This window comes from Sycon ciliatum, chromosome 1, assembly GCF_964019385.1.
Source record: "Sycon ciliatum chromosome 1, ocSycCili1.1, whole genome shotgun sequence".
Lineage (NCBI taxonomy): Eukaryota > Metazoa > Porifera > Calcarea > Leucosolenida > Sycettidae > Sycon > Sycon ciliatum.
In genome coordinates this window covers 15,212,302-15,234,477 of record NC_088643.1, presented here as the reverse complement: position 1 = coordinate 15,234,477, position 22,176 = coordinate 15,212,302, and the positions used below count along the sequence as shown (strand labels likewise).

Sequence of the window (22,176 nt, the reverse complement as noted above, 5' to 3'; positions counted from 1 at the left end):
GCGGAATAGGGCTTGAAAGTGATGACGTCAAAACGGTCGGGGAGTAGTAAGTTCACATCAGATTTCTACTTTTGGATCCTCTGAAGTGGAACTTTTCTATTACCTCAGTGTGTGGGTGCATAGCAATCCTCTCATGTCATATGCAGGTGTGACTTTTCTTCGTCACCAATTGTCATCCGACGCCCATTAGACTACCCAGTCAATTTCACAGGCTATATCCCCTTTGATATAGCCTGGATGCATGGATGCAGTGAATGGGATTTTCAGTCGTTGACCACTTCCTGGTGAGCTGATCTACTCACCTCCAACCGCTTTAGGAGCTGCATCTGCGCCTTGATCCTTGAAGGGTGGTGGTGTTCCTACGGATGTGGAAAGCCCGGCTTCCAGCCGAGTCTCAAGCGAACCGTGAAATTTAAAAAAAGAATATCCCCTTGCTGTTAGTATGACCCCTTGTAGCCATACAAGAACTCGATCCATGTGGGTCCAATTTTTGAATTTTTGAAATTGTTTCTATGCTGTGACGTAGCACTTTCAAGCCCTATTCGAACCCAGCACCCCTGTCTTTCCGGGACAGGGGTACCACCGTGGAGGTCGTCAGGCTCACAGTTCGAGTGAAGAACTTGGCGATCTCCACTATCAAATCGTGTCTTGGCAACTTGTAAAGGCTGCGGAACAAAAGCTGGCAGCGCTGGAGGCGAAAGTCAGTGAGGATGCAGACTCAATGTCATTGAGAGAGCGAGTCGTCATCAGATTCAGACCAAGAGTGAAGCTGGACTGCTTTGAAACGAGCTATGTGACATCTGTAAATAAATAATTATTATATCATATGCTGCTTTGTTATCCACTTTTGCAAAGCATGTTTGTAGCCGTAGGATGATTCGGACTGCACTGTAAAAATGCAACAAAGTTTTGCTTAACGGAGGAAGTAAAAACCCAGCGTGTATCACTGTATACTTCGCTGAAAACATGAAGAGCACAGCAAATTCATGTCGGGGCAACCTGTGGGAGCAAAAACGAAGAGTCCGTATGAGGCGTAATCTGTGCATTTCCCTGGGAAAAAAAACATGAAGAGCCCCGCGAATCCATTTCGGGCGCATTCTGAAAATTCCAAGAATGCGCAAGCATTCCTGCGCAAACTGCAGATTGCTTCCGCATTGTGGGAAATCTCAGATTGCGCAAATTCTCTGCAAGCTGCAGCAAGCTGTTTCGGCCATAAAGGCCTCAAAGGAGGCACCACAGACATTAAGATAGCTCGTCGCTCTAGCGCCAGAGTGCTCTACCCACGAAAGGTACCAGGCAATGCGTATGGCAGCAGCACTACGGCAGCCTGTGTGTGTGTATGTGTGTGTGTGAAATTTTCGCGGAGAGGAAGCAGATTTGTTAGCTCCTGGTTTTCTCTTTGTTGGCCTCCTCCACGGGGCGGCCTTGGCCTTCTGGTCAGGGTCGTCCCTGGGTATTGAGTGGCAGTAGGCTTTTCATGCCGTGCAGCCGGTTTCGCTCGCGCGGAAGGACATTCAGTGAGCTGACGACCAGGGCGGGTAATTATTTGTTGCCGTCACCGTCTTCTTGCGTCCTTTCCGCATCCTCCGCAGTGGCGTGGCGAGCCCTCGGATCGATCCCCAGCCTGAAACAATGCAGTGGCGTTCGGCAAAGCACGTGAATTCCTGGATGAGAAAGGAAACAGGTCACACTCGCAGCAATTTATTCCTGCGCGGTGTATCGCTGGAATTGTGGATTTGTCGTGTTGTTTGGACCTGAGTGGCCAGTTGTCGTGCGGCGATGGTGTAGTGATGTTAGCTTGCCGTGCACACTCCTCGTCGTTTCGTGAAAGTTCGTCTTGTGGAGCCCTTGTGGGACGTTCGGTGCCCACCCTCCAGTTCAAGATTGTGCTTTCCTGGTTTATGAAGGCCGAAGCAGTAAGCGTACAGACGTTGAACTGAACATCATGTTCCTTTTTCAGTCGTTGCATGTTATACTTATAGTGGACCTACAGCAGACTGTTCATCTGGTTTGTGATATTTCTTCCCTCTGTTTGTGAGTCCTTTTCCATCAATATGGCAGCTTGTTTTGATTTTCTTTTTTTTCAATTCATTTTGCTGTACTTCCTGTTTTGTTTTGCGCCACTGCCCCTCACCTTGCGCTCAGTTCTCTGAGTGGAGGGCGGCGTGACCCCACGGGGTAGCTGATTGATAGTAGTAGTAGTAGTAGTGTGTGCGTGTGTGTGTGTGTGTGTGTGTGTGTGTGTGTGTGTGTGTGTGCATATGTGTGCATGTGTATCTGTGTCTGTCTGTCTGTATCTGTTTACTCACACTGCTCTGTTGTCCAGAGATTGCCTTCACCGAAGATCCAGAGTAAGATGTGTGACCTTGCTGCACAGGTCTGCTGCCAGGGCGAGCGTACGGTGATCTCATATCAGAGTGTACTGCTGCGCCACTCGGTCCACTGAGGGAGGATGCTGTTGGCGTGTTACCATATTGTGACTGGTGTAGACTGCTGCCAGTCTTTGCTGGCGGTAGAGGAGGTTGTTGCGGCTGCTGCTGTTGTTGCAGCATCCCTGCCTTCCAGGAACCAGTGAACCCATCGGTCTGCTTCAAGGAGATCACATCATAAAGAACATAGCAAAGAAATTAAAGAACACATTGCCATCCCTCGTCAATGACATGGCGAAAGAGCACAGTGATTCAGAGACCCGAAAAGGGAAAAGATTTTCACTTGCACAAGAGTACTGCTACTGTAGCCCAGTATTCCAAACACACAAGCATGCCTAGCCAAATTCTGCATTGGCACACATCTACAATTTCTGCTGAATCCAACCAGCACAAGCCTGCATATGGAATCAATGCAAGATTGTTTATATGCACATATCAGGGGCGGATCCAGGAATTTTTCAGGGGGGGTTCAAATTTTTTTGAGTGCACAGAATTAAATTCGCTTCAAACTGTTTTCGGTTCGTTCACTACACCGGGAGTTGCAAAACTTTATTGTCACGGTAGCCCTTGCATTGCTTGGCCAATAAGACAAGGGTAATAATGCGTTTAGAGCCTTACAAAGTACAAAGCTACAGCACAGGCAGAAACTAAGGCCGTGACTGCAGCATTTTCCGAACTGACGGAAGGCGAAGTTCTCTGACTGTCCTCCGGCTGGGACTGCGTGTCGTCACATTCGCGTCGTACACGGCGGAACGAAGCCAAGATCAATGGCAACTGATCGGCCGCTCGCCTCTTTGGCAGACGTCGCGACATGGCAAACCACACGACAAACACAAACATGATCTTCGTACTGCGACGGAGAAAACCTACAGTCCAGCCAGCGCGAAATAAAACAAAACGACAAGGAAGGTAAGGAGGACAAGTGGCAGTTTCTCCACCTTTGCCTCCACCGCGACATGGCAAACTACACGACAAACACAAACATGATCTTCGTACTGCGACGGAGGAAACCTACAGTCCAGCCAGCGCGAAATAAAACAAAACGACAAGGAAGCTCGAAGGAGGACAAGTGGCAGTTTTTCCACCTTTTGCTCCACCACTTGAACTGTCGATCGTTTCAAGTCACATGATACGCGTACAGACCCTTCGATTCGAACGGTACGCGTACAACAGTCCCGACCACTGCATGCATGCAGTGACCTAGTACCTGCACTGCCTGTACGTGACTACTGCATGCAGGATGCATGCCAGTGAAGTCTACTGCCTGTACTGGCTACGCTGCATGTACGCTACACTTCGCTGGTTGCGCACGTGGATATCACAAAAGAATCGACTGGACCCATGGTCGAAATTATTTTAGGGGGTTCGTCCGAACCCCCTGAACCCCCCCTGTATCCGCCCCTGCATATGCACATTTATCACTCTTCTATATCGACCTCCAACATATATTGACCTTTGATAACTACCCACACTCATTAGTGATCACACCATCAACAGTATCAAATTCAAATATATTTTCTTTGACTCATAGCAGACTCAGCGGAGGACGTTCAGGTTGGTTGCAACCAACCTGAACGTCCTCCGCTGAGGATTTATTTTTTCTTTAACTCAATAAATACCACCGCACTTTTCCATGTAGCACTGCACAAGGAGTATTTTATAAACAGTATTTATTCGCCTTTAATAGTCGTTTCTCAAAAATGCGAAGACTCCACTGTAGTCATCCACTATATCCATACATTGTTAAAACAACACTCTCCAAACGGTCTCTGGGCTACTGCAGACAAAACACAGATTATATAAGTAACAAATACAAACATTTTGGCCAAAACAAATGTTTGTATATTTGGTCACGTACTAGTAATCTCTGTATGGTCTGCAGTAACTACATTCCTGCAGATGGGCCTTGCCCAAAAAATCAAATAATTTTAATATCTCTTTTTCTTTTAGTGACTGGTGTAGCCCAGAGACCGTTTGGAGAGTGTTGTGAAGATGTTTAATAGTGGTATTTCATAAACAGTCTTTATTGGCTTTGGAATGCTCTGCCCTTTGAAATGAAGTCTTGTAATAGGTCTTCTGCATTTAACGTCCATCTTGCCTGCCTTCTTAATGACGGGCCAGAATGTTCCCGGTTAAAACAGCTCCTTTTTGAAAATGTTTTCAATGAATGATGTGTCGCTTTGTTTTGCTTTAATCGGTGCTTTTCTCCGATGTCATGCAGTCGTACTTATTCAGCTTTTATTTCTTGTGTACTTGCATACTGGTATTAGTTTAGTCCCACAACCTGCGATAAAATGATCAGCTGTAGCACCTACTCCACTCTTATGTTTACGTATCTATGCCATTCGGATCTTGCCAAGTTGTACATTGTACTGAAGCACTATTGAGATACCGAATTCAAATAAATCAATACCAAAAATATGAGGTCTATCTCGATGTCTAGGAAACGACTTATCAGCGATATTCCCACCAAGGGCCTTAGCACAGTTTAAAGCCAGCTCAGTCGTAATTTTACTACTCTTGAAGACGCGTCGAGGGCCTTGGATTAGTTTACTGCCCGCTGAATATGCTCTTAACATGTGAGTACAAATTCCTGTATGCATTATAGTACGGCGCAGATAATGAATTCTGCATGAAATGTACGGTGTACTACAAAAAGCCACGCACTTCAGAAATGTGTACGGGTTTTGCCTCCCGTACTCTTTCATCTGTACGACTTTACTTTGTCTAGAGAATGAAGCTCGCAGTAACAGCCCAGCATTTCATTTGCCTCTATACTCCTTTTAGTAGTCCTCAGATGGTACTGAGTCACTAGAAGAAAATAATCATACCACACCAATTCTCTCTGCACACAAAACACAAAACTACCCAACAATTATAAGCATAAACAAGCACAATGCAAGTGGGATAATACACGTACAGTGAACTTTGCTTATAGCGACACTCGGCGAGGCATCAGAAAAGTGTCCTTACTCGCGAATTGTCGTTATGCCCAAAGTCCCATTATATGTATTACAGTTGGATGGGACTTTGCTCTGGGCATGGAAATTTCTGTCGTTATTCGCGAATTGTCGTTATATCCGCAGTCGTTATTAGCGAAGTTGACTGTATCCTCGTTCTAAAATAGTTGGTGCATGGCAAGGAGGGCCTTGTGGCTTGTTTGTGCCATTCAGGTTAGCCCTCGGGCCTACAGCCCTAAGGCTAACCTGTCGGGCACTAACAAACCCTAAGGCCCTCCCTGAAATGCACTAACCTATATTAATAATAGCATGGCTAGTTGTACTAAAGTCAAAACTGTTTTCAACCCGAATGTTGTACATTTAGCTGCGCTTGTGGCTCTTCGCCGACCCTGAGATGAAGAGTCTCGTGCTCTACATAACTGCATTACGACGAGCGAAACTCAAAATCAAACCGAGAAAGTGCCATCTCTTGCTTGCAGGTTCCATTGATAGTTGCACAGTTTTGCGGGGCTCCCGACTGGTGTTAACTGTTAACCCTCCTGGCCTACTAGTCATGTGTTCAACAGTTGTGGCCCCGTACACTTTGTGCTTTGTTGTCGCCTTTTAATGTTGCTTCACATTTAAATTCCCAAATCTTTCTCAGCAGTCTTCTTCCGTTTTTTATATAACTTCAATTTTGCTTGCTTCCATCAACAGGAGTGGATGTCTTTTTTTCGGTGGGGGATAGTGTTGTACATGTGGCTGTGCTTGTAGCTCTTTGTTGTACACGTGGCTGCGCGTGTAGCTCTTTGTTGTACATGCTGCTGCGTTTGCGTCTCTTTGTCGTACATGCTGCTGAACCGTGGTACACGCTGCTGCTCTGTCTTCGAATGATCTGTACATGCGGCTGCACCGTCTTCTGTCCCCTCCGCATGCACTCTTTCTCGTCTTGTCCCCGTTGTATACGCATTTTCTTGTCTTGTCTCCGTTGTATTCGTCCGGTTTCCGTCTTGTCTCCGTCGTCTTTGATCGTCTGCCGTCTCCCTTTTCAGTTCGGGACTGGTTGTATTACGCACAGGCACCAATTTCACTTCCACCGCCCCACTTTTCCTCGCGTCTTCACAATATGTTCCTTTGTCTTGTCTCGTCTCAGTGTCAGTTGTCTCGTCGTCTCTTGAAAACAAGAAGAGAAAACTCGCTCTATAAACTAAAGTAACTTGGCCTTTTGTTGTGTGGCGCGATCTCATTGAGGAGAATACTTCGTCCCATAACCTAGACGTATAAGCATCGCCCAAGTTGACGACATGAACATCGGACATGCCTGAAAATTTGGTGAATAACTGTTAGTTTGCGTATGCAGCGAAGAGACAGTATTTTAAAGGGGATGTTTCCGTAATCTCGTGCATATAAGACCATTGTCTTTATTAGAATCGAGAGGTCTGCATTTTTGTTTTGATTACAAGACCATGGTCATATAATTATGCGAGAGACAAACATCGCATCGACACAAACATGTGCAACAGTGAAAGTACGCATATCAATGCCAGTACAATGGAATCATGATGAACCGCGTGTGGTTCTATGATTTTCATTCACTTATATGTGCAGGTTCTTATAAGCGAGAGTGCTATTATATTCGAAAATAAGAACATGTCCTCAAATGCATGAGATTACGGTAAGCCTAAAATCAAATTTACACCAGTTGCAGTCTTCAGGGTGCCGAGTCGAATGGTAAGGGGTACGATGGGCCATTTCCTGGCGCCAATGTTGCAAAAGAAGGATCCACGGGCGGAATAGGGCTTGAAAGTGATGACGTCAAAACGGTCGGGGAGTAGTAAGTTCACATCAGATTTCTACTTTTGGATCCTCTAAAGTGTAACTTTTCTATTACCTCAGTGTGTGGGTGCATAGCAATCCACTCATGTCGTATGCAGGTGTGACTTTTCTTCGTCACCAATTGTCATCCGACGCCCATTAGAAAACCCAGTCAATTTCACAGACTATATCCCCTTTGATATAGCCTGGATGCATGGATGCAGTGAATGGGAGTTTCGGTCTTTGGCCACTTGCTGGTGAGCTGATCTACTCACCTCCCACCGCTTTAGGAGCTGCATCTGCGCCTTGATCCTTGAAGGGTGGGGGTGTTCCTACGGATGTGGAAAGTCCGGCTTCCAGCCGAGTCTCAAGCGAACCGTGAAATTTAAAAAAAGAATATCCCCTTGCTGTGAGTATGACCGCTTGTATCCATACAAGAACTCGATCCATGTGGGTCCAATTTTTGAATTTTTGAAATTGCTTCTATGCTGTGACGTAGCACTTTCAAGCCCTATTCGAACCCAGCACCCCTGTCTAAGTTTCCGGGACAGGGGTGCCACCGTGGAGGTCGTCAGGCTCACAGTTCCAGTGAAGAACTTGGCGATCTCCACTATCAAATCGTGTCTTGGCAACTTGTAAAGGCTGCGGAACAAAAGCTGGCAGCGCTGGAGGCAAAAGTCAGTGAGGATGCAGACTCGATGTCATTGAGAGAGTGAGTCGTCATCAGATTCAGACCAAGAGTGAAGCTGGACTGTTTTGAAACGAGCTGTGTGACATCTGTAAATAAATATCATATGCTGCTTTGTTATCCACTTTTGCAAAGCATGTTTGTAGCCGTAGGATGATTCGGACTGAACTGTAAAAATGCAACAAAGTTTTGCTTAACGGAGGAAGTAAAAACCCAGCGTGTATCACTGTATACTTCGCTGAAAACATGAAGAGCACAGCAAATTCATGTCGGGGCAACCTGTGGGAGCAAACACGAAAAGAGTCCGTATAAGGCGTAATCTGTGCATTTCCCTGAAAAAAAAACATGAAAAGCCCCGCGAATCCATTTCGGGCGCATTCTGAAAATTCCCAGAATGCGCAAGCATGCCTGCGCAAACTGCAGATTGCTTCCGCATTGTGGGAAATCTCAGATTTCGCAAATTCTCTGCAAGCTGCAGCAAGCTGTTTCGGCCATAAAGGCCTCAAAGGAGGCACCACAGACATTAAGATAGCTCGTCGCTCTAGCGCCAGAGTGCTCTACCCAAGAAAGGTACCAGGCAATGCGTAATGCAGCAGCACTACGGAAGCCTGTGTGTGTGTGTGTGTGTGTAAATGTGTATGTGTATCTGTGTCTGTGTGTGTGTGTAAACGTGTGTATGCGTATCTGTGTCTCTGTGTGTCTGTCTGTGTGTGTCTGTCTGTCTGTATCTGTTTACTCACACTATTCTGTTGTCCAGACAGTGCCTTCACCGGAGATCCAGAGTAAGATGTGTGACCTTGCTGCACAGGTCTGCTGCCAGGGCGAGCGTACGGCGATCTCATATCAGAGTATACTGCTGCGCCACTCGGTCCACTGAGGGAGGATGCTGTTGGCGTGTTACCATATTGTGACTGGTGTAGACTGCTGCCAGTCCTTGCTGGCGGTAGAGGAGGTTGTTGCTGCTGCTGCTGTTGTTGCGGCTGCTGCTGTTGTTGCGGCTGCTGCTGTTGTTGCAACATCCCTGTCATCCAGGAACCAGTGAACCCATGGGCCTGCTTCAAGGAGATCACATTATAAAGAACGTAGCAAAGAAATTAAAGAACACATTGCCAGCCCTCGTCAATGACATGGCGAAAGAACACAGTGATTCAGAGACCCGAAAAGGGAAATGATTTTCACTTGCACAAGAGTACTGCTACTGTAGCCCAGTATTCCAAACACACAAACATGCCTAGCTATAGTCTCCTTTCGAACACATCTACAATTTCTGCTCAATCCAACCATCACAAGCCTCCATATGGAATCAATGCAAGATTGTGTATATGCACATATGCACATATAGTTAGTGCATGGCAGGGCTTCGCCGACCCTGAGATGAAGAGCCTCATGCTCTACATAACTGCATTACGACGAGCTAAACTCAAAATCAAACCGAGAAAGTGCCATCTCTTGCTTGCAGGTTCCATTGATAGTTGCACAGTTTTGCGGGGCTCCCGACTGGTGTTAACTGTTAACCCTCCTGGACTACTAGTCATGTGTTCAACAGTTGTGGCCCCGTACACTTTGTCTTTTGTTGTCGCCCTTTTATGTTGCTTCACATTTAAATTCCCACGTCTTTCTCAGCAGTCTTCTTCCGTTTTGTTTAATAACTTCAATTTTGTTTGCTTCCATCTACAGGAGTGGATATCTTTTTTTCGATATGGGATAGTGTTGTACATGTGGCTGCGCTTGTAGCTCTTCGTTGTGCACGTGGCTGCGCGTGTAGCTCTTTGTTGTACATGCTGCTGCGTTTGTGTCTCTTTGTTGTACATGCTGCTGACCTGTGGTACACGCTGCTGGCTGTCTTCGAATAATCTGTACATGCGGCTGCACCGTCCGTATGCACTCTTTCTCGTCTTGTCCCCGTTGTATACGCATTTTCTCGTCTTGTCTCCGTTGTATTCGTCCGGTTTCCGTCTTGTCTCTTGTCTCTTAATCGTCTGCCGTCTTTGTCTCCCTTTTCAGTTCGGGACTGGTTGTATTACGCACAGGCACCAATTTCACTCCCACCGCCCCACTTTTCCTCGCGTCTTCACAATAATATTCCCTTGTCTTGCCTTGTCTCAGTGTCAGTTGTCTCGTCGTCTCATCAAAGCAAGAAGAGAAATCTCGCTCTATAAACTAAAGTAACTTGGCCTTTTGTTGTATGGCGCGGTCTCGTTGAGCAGAATACTTCGTCCCATAAGCTAGACGTATAAGCATCGCCCAAGTTGACGATATGAACATCGGACATGCCTGAAAATTTGGTGAATAACTGTTAGTTTGCGTATGCAGCGAAGAGACAGTATTATAAAGGAGACTTTACCGTAATCTCGTGCATATAAGACCATGGTCTTTATTAGAATCGAGAGGTCTGCATTTTTGTTTTGATTACAAGACCATGGTCATATAATTATGAGAGAGACAAACATCGCATCGACACAAACATGTGCAACAGTGAAAGTACGCATATCAATGCCCGTACAATGGAATCATGATGAACCACGTGTGGTTCTGTGATTTTCATTCATGTATATGTGCACGTTCTTATAAGCGAAAGTGCTCTTATCCCTTAATTTGCTGGCCAAAAATCCTATATATAGGATTTGGAAATGTGTGCCTTTTATGCCTTTGTTATTGGTCATTACAACCAATAATAACGGCATAATGGTTTTCATAGAAGTTGTAAATGGGCCAGTGCATGCGAAAACGTGTCTTCGGGGAAACCTATTTCTTTCAGAAGTTTGAGAAAATCGCTCGGAAAGAAGAGTTATATTTTTTTGTGGCTCGATCGCGGATCTTGTCTACATTACATCCGTAATCGATCTCAAGACGACAAGAGAAGCGACAAGCGATCGACTTGCAGCAATCATCATGGACGTGGCGGCGCAGGAGGATTTGGAAGTAGTACTTGAGGAAGGGCCTCTCAGTAGACACACTCGTGGCAAACGCCGAGCAGCACGTCAGTTGAGCTGTACCGCTCGCGTGACTATCGTCGGCGCGTCCTAAGAGATCGACAAGGTTTACTATCGAGGAGGAAGACGACAATTTATTTGGCGAGTCGAGAGTCGGAGCAGTCGGCAACTAGCAGCTGTACTGCTCACACTGACTCTGACGAAGCCCCAACTACGCGTCCGGGAGTGAAAGACTCCCGCGTTGAGGTTGAAGGCGAGTCGAGAGCGGATGAATTAGGTGGAGATTCTGTCGACTCTGCAAGCGACGATGAGCAGGAAGCGCTTCAGAGCATTGCCGCTGTGAACTCGCTGATTCTTGAAGGCTTTGGCTGCATTCGGAACTACCATTTCAGAAGCTTCACGTCGAGCGCAATCCTCCATTACGACGACTAAATCTCGGCGATGAAATCGAAGGACCTCGTCATTTTTTATATTGGTGTGCTGGCTGCGCTGCACGCATGACGATCCTGTCGACTGTCGTGCATCAGTCGACAGCTTCCGCAACGGAACGGACGTGCATCACGTTTGGATAAACTGTTATGGGATACATCGTGTGTGGAACCGCGTTTATGCAGCTCCATGTGGTTGGCAGAACATGAGTGTGTACAAGTGGACAAGAAGAACAATAGCTGTCACCCTGGTGCACATGAAAATCTGGCAATGTGCCTTGGAATAATTTAGTGCAGAAGTGGGAGACAGAGCGCAGCAGTTTATTCTGAACTACAGCTTAGTGTTCAGTCTCCCTCTGTCTGCTGCACCAAGAGGGAGATGTGAGGAATCTCCCATAAACTTACCTACATCTGTCGCCTACAAATTTGTCCTTTCGGAACATGCAGTCTGGTGAAGCGCAAACCCTGGGTTACCGTATATTTGTTGTATCTGTGGACTAAGAAGTTCAAGTCCATCGAGTTCATGACGCGACGAATGGATGTGTGCAACAAGTGTGAGCTGCTCCGGGACGATATTCGTTCTCCTCGTGCATAGGATGAAAAGAATTCTGCAACAGAACCACTCCGTGACCATTGTTGTCTTTGCACAAAAATAACGCGAGTTCTTGTTAGCTCAACGCCGCAAGAACTTGCTGGACAATGTTGCCCGGTTTTGACCGGAGAACAAGGCAGCCTTCATTGAATGTCTTGGCCAATGCTAGAGGCTGATACGCAAAACTGTTGCTGCTTTCAGCGACACTGTAGATGATACATTATACAAGGCATATTCTAACTGAGTTGGACAATGCCATAGAAATCATGTTCTCTATGTACATTCAAATGTGATATCCAACTTTATCTTCCACAGAGGTGTTCTCTAGACCCCTGTGATTGATTTTCAAGAAAGAAAAAAATTTCCAAAAATTTGCCCTTAGACACGGTATTGCATGCACTGGCCCAAATATGTTTGAGGCATGAATGTTTACATTTTAGATTCATAGGGCGAAAATATTTCTGATGAATACCCATTTTCAGCAAGAATTGGAAATTTGAGCATAATTGTTCAGCTGCTGTCATGGATAGGACTGAAGCAGTGAATGTGCAGAAGAACATTGCAGGGGTGGCACGGGGTGGTTTCATGACGACATATCGCACATGCCGTCATGAAACTACCAGTTTTAAGGATAAAACAAGGTCCAATAAAATCTCAAATCCTAGATATGGGATTCGAAAAATAGGGCACAGGCCTTAGTAATATTGGGCAAGGAGATGAGCCTGAGATGTTAGTATTTGAAAAAACTATCTTATTCAACTCTCGATATATACTAAGACCTAGCAAGAAAGAATTGGTCACATACTTTTTGCTATTCTCATGCCACACCCATTTTGAGTTGAAAAATATGACCAAAATCCTATATATAGGATTTAGCAAATTAAGAGATATTCGAAAATAAGAACATGTCCTTAAATGCATGAGATTACGGTAAGCCTAAAATCAAATTTCACCAGTTGCAGTCTTCAAGGTGCTGAGTCGAATGGTAAGGGGTACGATAGGCCATTTCCTGGCGCCAATGTTGCAAAAGAAAGATCCACGGGCGGAATAGGGCTTGAAAGTGATGACGTCAAAACGGTCAGGGAGTAGTAAGTTCACGTCAGATTTCTACTTTTGGATCCTCTAAAGTGTAACTTTTCTATAACCTCAGTGTGTGGGTGTATAGTAACCCACTCATGTCGTATGCAGGTGTGACTCTTCTTCGTCACCAATTGTCATCCGACGCCCATTAGACAACCCAGTCAATTTCACAGGCTATATCTCTTTGCTGTGAGTATGACCGCTTGTATCCATACAAGAACTCGATCCATGTGGGTCCAATTTTTGAAATTGTTTCTATGCTGTGACGTAGCACTTTCAAGCCCTATTCGAACCCAGCCCCCCTGTCTTTCCGGGACAGTGCCCTACCGATTAGGCTTTAGACTAAGAGGATCACACACACCCGTGGGTCCTTCTTGCTACAAAACTCACCGGTGTTGTCATTGAGCCACTGCCAGTGATATTATTAGTGGGCTGCGTTAAAGCATCGGCAGAATTACCACCACTCGCCAACGTGCCAACCAGAGCTTGACTTGGGTCCATGCTTGTCCGGGAAGGCCATTGCTGCTGTTGCTGCTGATGGCGTTGCTGGTTCGCTGGCTGTGGCTGCTCCTGGGGTTGCTCCCGGGATTCAGGCTGGGACAGCAGCGAGTCGAAGACACTGGAGACGGGGGACTGGAGCGTTGACGTGGCGATTTGACTTTGGTCTTGCGACACCTTCGAACACAGCGGCGGATCGCTAGGCCGGGCCGGAAGTCTCTACAAGGAACAGAGAGATCACCAATAACAGGATTCAACACAATAAATGATGCTAGTTGAGCATTCATATCATCATGCACATATTTTGCAAGAGTTAAATGAAAGAATATTTTCAGAAAAATATTCACCATGCACATAGAGACCTGGAGTACATATTTAAACGGTTCCAACTAGTGGATATTTAGGTAACACTTACCGTATCATTATTATCAGACATATCACAAAAATCATTTAGGTCCTTGCAATTAAGGATAACAAGACATCACAACTTGGAATTTTTTGCCCAGCTGGCAACCAAAAGGTGACTAAAAAGATAGAAAATGCCTGCAGTATCCCATTTTATACAGTAAACTGGTCCAGTATGGCGCCAGGCCTAAGCAGCAAGTTACTAAACGTGAACAGGTAGGTGAGAACCTAGGCCAGGGGTGGGGGGATCGGTGCTAGCTTGTGAATGCATCTGCTGGTATGGTGCTACTCAAAAGTGTTAAAATAATTGGTGTAAAATGGAGGGTAGTAGAGGAGGCGCAGGTTACACAGCTAGGTTGTGCGAGCACACGCTTACTTTCACCTTTTACTGCTAGCTTACAATGTGCTGCAACATGTGATGATACTGAAGTGTGATAGCAGCAGCACTTTGCTCATGTGGAAACATTTGGAGACAAGCTCTATCTTACTACTGGTGATATTATGCCTGTTGTGCTCGCACCCCCCCCTTCTCCTCCTCTCCCTGACTGTGGTATCTGCGCCTCTTTCTAACTCTCCAGTTAGCACCAATTATTTTAGCACTTCTGAGCAGTGAAAGATAGAGATCTGATTTTCTGTAGCATGTGCTGCAGAGAGTTCGTGTTTATTCATTATTCGTTCATCACTTCGACTAGCCTGCATCCAGTAGTTACTGACTTACTTCTGTGGCTTTCAGGTTCACCCATCGCTATGTCTTCCACGTACTCTGGTTTGCTCAAAGTGTAAGGCCAGACTTACAGTACTTTGACGTAATTTCCGTAAATGTATCACCATGGCATCCTCTGCTAGTCAACAATCGTTCCATTCCTTTTTCCTCATACTATAGTCATAGTAAAATATTACACTGCTAGCCGTAAAAATCTCAGGACACATAGACGCCTGTTTCTGATGCGACTTTGGAATAAAAGTACGACGACAACAACAATAACTTGAGAGAGAGGCAAGGGAATTTGCCGAAATGCGAAAAGGGAAAGGCAGCAGGGGGGGGGGGGGGGAGCCAGATTCTCAATCTTTTGCCTTTTCTGCGACACGCCATGCAGAGCAACGACTGCGTGCTCGCTCTTCCATGTACGTGCTTGCTGAGTCTTACACAAAGCGCCTGAGGACAGTGGCTGAGTCAGTGAGTGAGGTATCGAAGCAAGTACTATTATACTAGTAGCTAGTCTGTAGTCACATGGAAAGCCACTAGTAGGTCTACTAGTAGTACAGTGGCCTGCTTTTGCGCAAAGCCTACATCACATTTCCAGGAAGCTAGCGCTTACAGTGCTTGCAAGTGAAATCCGACCCCCTACCGTCTATTACGAATCGCTAACGCGGCTAGCGCACCGCTAGCGGGGGGGGGGGGGTCGGATTTCAGTTGACAGCACTGTAGGACCTTGGCAGGACGCAGGACGTCTCTCAAATCTGGACTGTCCAGACAAGGTCGGGACGGTTCCCGGGTACCGGGTTGGACAGTATTCTGGAACTATTAGTATTACTACTAGTGAGTATTACTCCGTTTTACTCGGGTGCTACTACTCTAGATTGGCAGCGTTCGGATGGAGATTTTGTTCCTCCGCAGTTTTTCTAATTCTTTTATCCACTATCCCAGTCAACCGGTTACAGTCGTCCCTCTCTAATCCGGCACTTGTTTATCCGGAACCCTTGCCAACCGGCGCACTTCCTGACGAAACCGATTTTTTTCGTTCAATTCCTACATCTTAATCCGGCACTTGAATTCCGCCTCCGGCAGTGACTTTTTGAAACGAATCGCTCAAACTGCACGTAGTTTGATTTCATAATCCGGCAGTCGTAAATCGCGTACCGTACAGATGCACTCCTTGCCAGGCCAGGCTAGGCCAGTCTGGTCAATGTTGTCCAGGACTCCAGGAGACAACGGCAGTCAACCATACTTTCTTTTAGCAAGGAGTAGATGCCTACGACTCGTAGTGTCCTGCCAATTTTCAGGTGTGTGTGTGTGTGTGTGTGTGTGTGTGTGTGTGTGTGTGTGTGTGTGTGTGTGTGTGTGTGTGTGTGCGTGTGTGTGCAAGAGTACATGTGAACATGTTCTCTGTTTTACTTTATCACTTTATCACTGTGTATATTTCCGGAGAACAATTGAGAATATAAAGCCGTGCACCAAATACTTGGGTCGACACGGAAAAACCCTGCGTTTTGACGTACATATGATACATGCATGCAATTGGGTAGGGCCGGGTCAGAGGGCAGGATTTCTTAATCCAGCACCCTCGTTAATCCAGCAGAAAACGCCGTAGCAAAAGGTGCCGGATTAGAGAGGGAGGACTGTATTAACCTACTTCATTACTTTCTTCTAGGCTTCAGGAGTCAGCCCCAGTAGTTTTCAACGATGTGGAGTTGTCCAGTCCTCTATTCCTCCCTCCACTCCAGCTGGTTTCTTGTTATCTGGCGAACCGGCCATTGTGCCGTGGTTTCGGGTCGTTTTCGGCGCCTTCGCCTTGGGCCTTGGATGAGCTGGCATGCAGTGTTGTGCTTTGCGGCTGGGTGCTATCCCGCGTGGCCTGTGACGACTGACGTGCGCTGCGACCTACTCTTCACACCTCACGTCTCTTCGCGCCTTCTTCTGGCCGTGCCCGTGTATGCACTGTCACTTAAAGTCTTTAGTCAACTGGATGCGGTGCACCGGTGGTAATCGGCAGTGGGGATGTCGCAGGTTCATGGCACTCGCCCATGTTGCTTATGTAGCAGGGGCACCTGTGACCTGTCACTCCTGCTCTTGTGCTGCTGCGGGCAGGTGCTGTGGTCCTGGTCAAGATAATCGTTGTCGAAATTTTGGCAATTCTGATCTTCGAACTACAACAATAATTATTATTGTTGGTGATGCTCATGTGCAATCTGCGCCTCCTGGCTGGGTTCCCCGGAATGTGGGGTCACGGAGTGCTGGAGGCTCGTGTGCTGGAACGGACGTGCCATGCACTCACCCATCGTCTGATTTGAGATCGAACTATCATAACCCAACATAATGCGTCTAACAACCAGATGAGAGTGGGCGATGTATCTGGTGTTGCTGTTCAGGCGGCTGATTCTGTGCATCGCCCTACCCATGATTTGTCAATGCCTGCTGAGTCTGCTAGTCGTGACTCTGCTTCCGTCGTGGCAGCGCCGTCTGTGGTGGATTCTCCTCCTATGGCGCCTGACGATTTGCTCCCACGGCAACCAGCATCCCGTCATGACATGGTGTCTGGTGCCGATGTGCTCCGTGTGACGTTGCCCCCGGAGACGTGTTGCAACCTGGCATCCCAGTCCCTCGGTTCTGCTCTAGGTTTGGCTTCTTCGCCCTCTCTCACATCAAGCTGGAATGAACGGCGGATTGATTCAGAATACCTATGATGAACTTGTTTATTTTCGCCCCAATGCTTCCCAAGTACCAACAGGAGGTGTGGGTAACTCTTTCGTGACATAACTAACAACTTACCTATCCGGTTTCGGTCGTGCCAGGCCTTACGAAGGAATTGCTATAAAGGTCGCCATGGTATATCAACAGCTCTTGTTACAGAAACCATGTGGCGTGAGGCCTGACTCTGCAGCAGCATGTTTATAACGTCGTATGGAGCTATGGAACCGGGGCGAGGCTCGGGAGCTCCTTCACGAGTGCAGAACAATCCACCAGCAGCGGGATGATTGGGCAAAAAGAACTCCTCATTCCAATATGAATGATACTGCCAGGGATTTTGCATCGAGCGTGACATCAGGCAAACTCAAGTCGGCTTGGCGAATGCTGGATAGTAACGAGCGGGGAGGTGTACTGCGGCTTGACGACGAAATTGATGGTGAAACGATGCGTGATATTCTGAAGGGTAAACACCCGGAGGCAGCACCTATCCAGCCCGGATCTGTACCTGATGGTGCCCCGCCACAGCCCCCACATCCAATTCTATTTGCAGCCATAACAAGAGATAGCATTCGACGAACTGCTCTGAGGGTCGAGGGAGCTGCTGGACCGTCTGGAGTGGATGCTGATATCTGGCGGCGTATGCTCACTTCGTTCGGTCAGGCATATGATGGTTTATGTGATGCTGTCGCCGTGTGTGCCATTCGCATCGCTACCGCTTATGTTGATCCAGTCAGTTAAGAAGCCTACACCGCTTGCAGGCTCATACCTCTGGACAAAAATCCAGCTGCGAGGCCCATCGGGATAGGTGAGGTAATGCCACGCATAATCGGGAAAGCGATTATGGGTGTCCTTGGCAATAAAATCCAGGAAGTCGCAGGTTCTATACAGCTTTGTGCCGGTCAGGAATGCGGTGTCAAGGCCGCAATTCATGTAACGTGTGGTGTCTTTCAATCGTCGGAAGTTGAGGGAATTTTGCTGGCTAATGCATCAAATGCATTTAATAGACTGAATCGCGGATGCTGTCTGTTAGGTACCTCCACCTGTACTACTTCAGTACGTCATACTCACCTTTCGTTCCGTAGGCCTGGGGAGCTACTTGCGCGCCCATGTTTGCCATAGCTACCCAGGCCCTTTATATTGCGTTGTTTCTCAGTCGAGCTCTCTCTCTCTTTAATAAGCTCGCTCTCGTCAGATTATCTCTTTCTCACTCTTCAATGTAGTCGTTCCGTTCGTCCTGGTCTCTTGTCTCGTCGTCTATAATAAATGTCATTCCTTATAACTTGTTCCCGTAACTTGTTCCCGTTGTCCGTTGTAATGTCTGGAGAAGATGTCGTCAGTCGTCCTTCTTCGGACTCAACATGTCTACAAAATATACGTCATTCATGCCCTTCTCTCTCTACCGCTGTCATCAACACATACCGTATTCCCGCCCGTCTGTATGTTGATGGTGAGACTGTGCACTCATCAGAATGTATCGCGCAGGGAGATCTCTTATCAATGGCCTTGTATGGGCTGGGGGTGCTGCCGTTGATTGAGGGCATCTCAATGGCTGACATCATCCAAACATGGTTTGCGGATGATTCTTCCGGAGCAGGCCGATTGCGGGCAGTTCGTGCGTGGTGGGACTCTCTGAGCAGCCTTGGGGAAGCTTACGGGTACCATTTGAATCCAACCAAGTCGATACTTCTGGTGAAGCCAGACAGGTATCATGAGACGCTTGATCTCTTCGCTGACACAGCCGTTCAGGTGAGGATGGATGGCTGTCGTCATCTTGGCGTAGCCCTCGGCACTGCTCCGTTCATCGAGGAATACCTGGTTGACAGGCTGAGTGGATTCCTAGGGCAGTTGAACAAGTTGTGTGAGTTTGCTGAGTCGCAGCCGCAGGCAGCCAACCATGCTTTGGTGAATGGGCTGCAGAGTAAATGGACGTTTCTTTGCCGGACGGTGGAGGGTGCTGCAGAAGCCCTCAAGCCGTTGGAGGAGGCTACTCATCACAAGCTCCTCCCAATGGTGACTGGATGCCACCCTAATGAAATGGAGAGAGAAATGGTTTCCTTTCCTTGCCGCCATGGTGGCTTGAGAATTGTAGTCCCCACCACTCTCAACCACCAGTACACAACTTCGAAGACCATTACAGCGCCTCTGGTGGAACGCATCTGTTCTCAGGCTCCCCTTGGCGACTCGTTGGATTGTGTTCGTTCCGCGAAGCGCAAGTTGTCGGCAGCGAACAGACGTTCTATGAAGAGCAATGTGCTTGATTTCCTTGCGGCGGCACCGGCAGAACTCTCCTATTCTGGCAAATTGGCCTCCCAGCCAGGAGCGTCCAGTTGGCTGACGTGCCGACCGATGAAGCACCAAGGATTCGCTCTGACCAAGGGTGAGTTCCGAGACGGCATTGCCCTTCGGTATGGCTGGCCATTGACTGGTCTTCCCAGTAACTGTGCCACGCCTTATCTTGCCCAAAGGGTGGCTTTCCAACATTGCGCCACAATGAGGTACGTGACGTCACCGCCAGCATGCTCCGGAGAGTGGCACAATTTTCCGTTGCGGTGGAGCCTCATCTTCAGCCAGTCACTGGTGAGCGGTTTCGCCATCGGACGGCAATATCAACTGACCAGGCACGGCTTGACATTGTGGCTGGCGGGGTGTGGGGCGGACGGTTTGAACGCTGCTTTTTTGATGTAAGTACATGTATATTCAACCCATATGCAGCTTCGAACCGGTCGGCCCACATCCAATCTGCCTTCAACAAGCACGAAGCTGAGAAGCGACGCCATTATGCTGAACGAGTGCGAGAGGTGGAGATGTCGGGTTTCACTCTGGTCATACCTGAAGTGGCGTCGTCAGATTCTGTCCTTGCGTATTTTCATCATGTCTTTTACCAGTTTCCGTCTTTGCTAATTCGTTTCAAATCCAATGTATCTCTTAGTTGTGGTCACCCATCCTCTATAGTTTTACCTCGTTCTGGCGCCCATTTCCTGAAATCCCCTCTCTTCAGATTATCTGTGGAATGGAACAAACTTCCAGAACACATTCGCTCTTCTCTCGTCGATTTCTTTCCTGCTTTTATACCTCGATATTTAGGTACTTTTTTCCCTTCTTCCCATGCTTCATCTTCCCCTCTCCTCTCCCCCATTTCCCCATTTTTCTTCATCTATTTATGTAGGAGACTTCCATGATGAGCATCCATTTGCTTTTGGAGAATTCTTTTAAATAAATACAATACAAATACAACACTCCACTTGTCCTGGCAACAACTGGTGGTATGGGCAGTGCTGCTATTGCGTTCTATCGGCGACTTGCTGTCATTATGGAGGAGCGTGGATCGGTTGGGTATCATACCCAAATCTCGCTTATCCAGAGCCTTTCCTTTACTGCGTGCTAACATCATGTGTCTGAGGGGGGGGGGGGGGCGCTCACCATTTCCCGGGCATAGGGGGATGGATGACGCCTCTCCAGATGTTCCTGTTGCCGAAGCCCCCCCCCCCCCCCTTGTTGGCAACTAGCTAACACGGGTAACGGATACCGACTGATCAACAGAGACCATCTTAAAAATGGAGTTGTCATTGTGTGCAGATTGTAAAGTTTCATTTTCTTTTTATTTAATTTTTTTAAACACACGGCGAGGAGACAATAATTTGATAACCGTAATCAATAAAATTAGCTGAACCGACATTTGTGTACTTTATTCATGCAATGTAAAAACGGTGGAGACGATGTGCAATAAAACAATCATGTTTGCTCATTTCTCGCTTTGATTGTTAAAATTCACACTTGTAAATTTCACTGCTTTTGTTCTTAGTGTTATTTCTCTAACTTAGATTTTCTATAATAGTTCAATTTTTGTTTCAGTGTCCTTTAGTACAACGACGATTCCTGATGAGTGTTGTACGAACTTGTTTGAATCCATATTTTTTTCTCTACACCATTTCTTCATATTTTCATCGTTTTATTGCACATCGTCTCCACCGTTTTTACATTGCATGAATAAAGTACACAAATGTCGGTTCAGTTAATTTTATTGATTGCGGTTAATTATTTTGTTTTGTTTTGCTTTGTAGTTGTTGCGTCAGGCCAGTGAAATCATGTTCTGTGATTGCCCGAATAAGAGGCTTAAAAAATATTACTTGGGTGCATGCATGCTCTTTGCCTTTGGCTTGGGTGCACACGGGAGACACGTTCCAGTTACTCATACTCGGCCAATACCGCTGTTCATCCAGCCCTTGCCGCTATCCATATGAAAAAGCCGAGTACTGTAAAAGAAAGAGGTGAAACCGGGGTCTTTTACGAGGTTTCTATTTTCTTATAGTACGCAAGAGAGATTGGAAGCTGTGTCACAACTCTTGAGTTTTACGTATTACTACTAGCGTCGCTCGTACGATCATCTGGCAACTGATGGCAACTGATGACTTTATATTTTCTTTTATTGACTTGGTTTGGTTCTGTCCTAGATCGTATAATAATTTTACGAGCATTCATTGCTTCGTCACGTCATGATGGAGCAGCGTAGACCTATGCGAAGGCTAGCCATTGCAAGCTTGCTTTGGCCATGCCAACGCGGAAAAGCCTATAATTATAATATTTATCACTCCCTTAGTGTTGACTCCCATAGATTTTTGCCATACCTAAGCAGTCAAATATTCCTGCATATTTCATTCCTTAGGGCTACATGTATATTGACCGCTTATATTTGACTCCTTTTTAGCTATTGAACACAGGCATTGGCTAGTCGTCAAAAATCTAATATCGACTTCGTACTTGGTCAGTATAGGAAATAAAAGACCTCGTAAAAGACCTCAGCTTCGTCTCGGTCTTTTACTCGGCTTTTATTTCCTATATTGACCTCGTACTCAGTCAATATTAGATACTGATCAGTACGAAGGCAGCGAGGTTCGCCCCCTTGCCGGTCACTGGGGCCTGGCACATGCAAAACTTCCTAAGCCGGTTGTGTCTCTCAATA

At 46.8% G+C, this 22,176-nt stretch overlaps 1 protein-coding gene across 7 annotated transcripts in view; it reads right to left on the bottom strand.

Moving 5' to 3' along the window:
* Window positions 1-13,916, bottom strand: part of LOC135814854 (mushroom body large-type Kenyon cell-specific protein 1-like) — a 72,775-nt gene extending 58,859 nt beyond the window's left edge. For 5 of the 7 annotated variants that reach the window (XM_065328049.1, XM_065328071.1, XM_065328063.1 and 2 more), the window contains exons 1-4: window positions 13,818-13,916; window positions 13,295-13,621; window positions 8,612-8,926; window positions 2,310-2,588 (exon numbers count right to left, since the gene is read on the bottom strand). In XM_065328049.1, coding sequence (XP_065184121.1) covers window positions 2,310-2,588; window positions 8,612-8,926; window positions 13,295-13,621; window positions 13,818-13,838 — 942 coding nt within the window. In that variant the 5' untranslated portion in view covers window positions 13,839-13,916. The remainder of the gene's footprint in view (window positions 1-2,309; window positions 2,589-8,611; window positions 8,927-13,294; window positions 13,622-13,817) is intronic. The other 2 variants (XM_065328057.1, XM_065328093.1) reach the window with 2 other exon arrangements.
* Window positions 13,917-22,176: the final 8,260 nt, after the last annotated feature.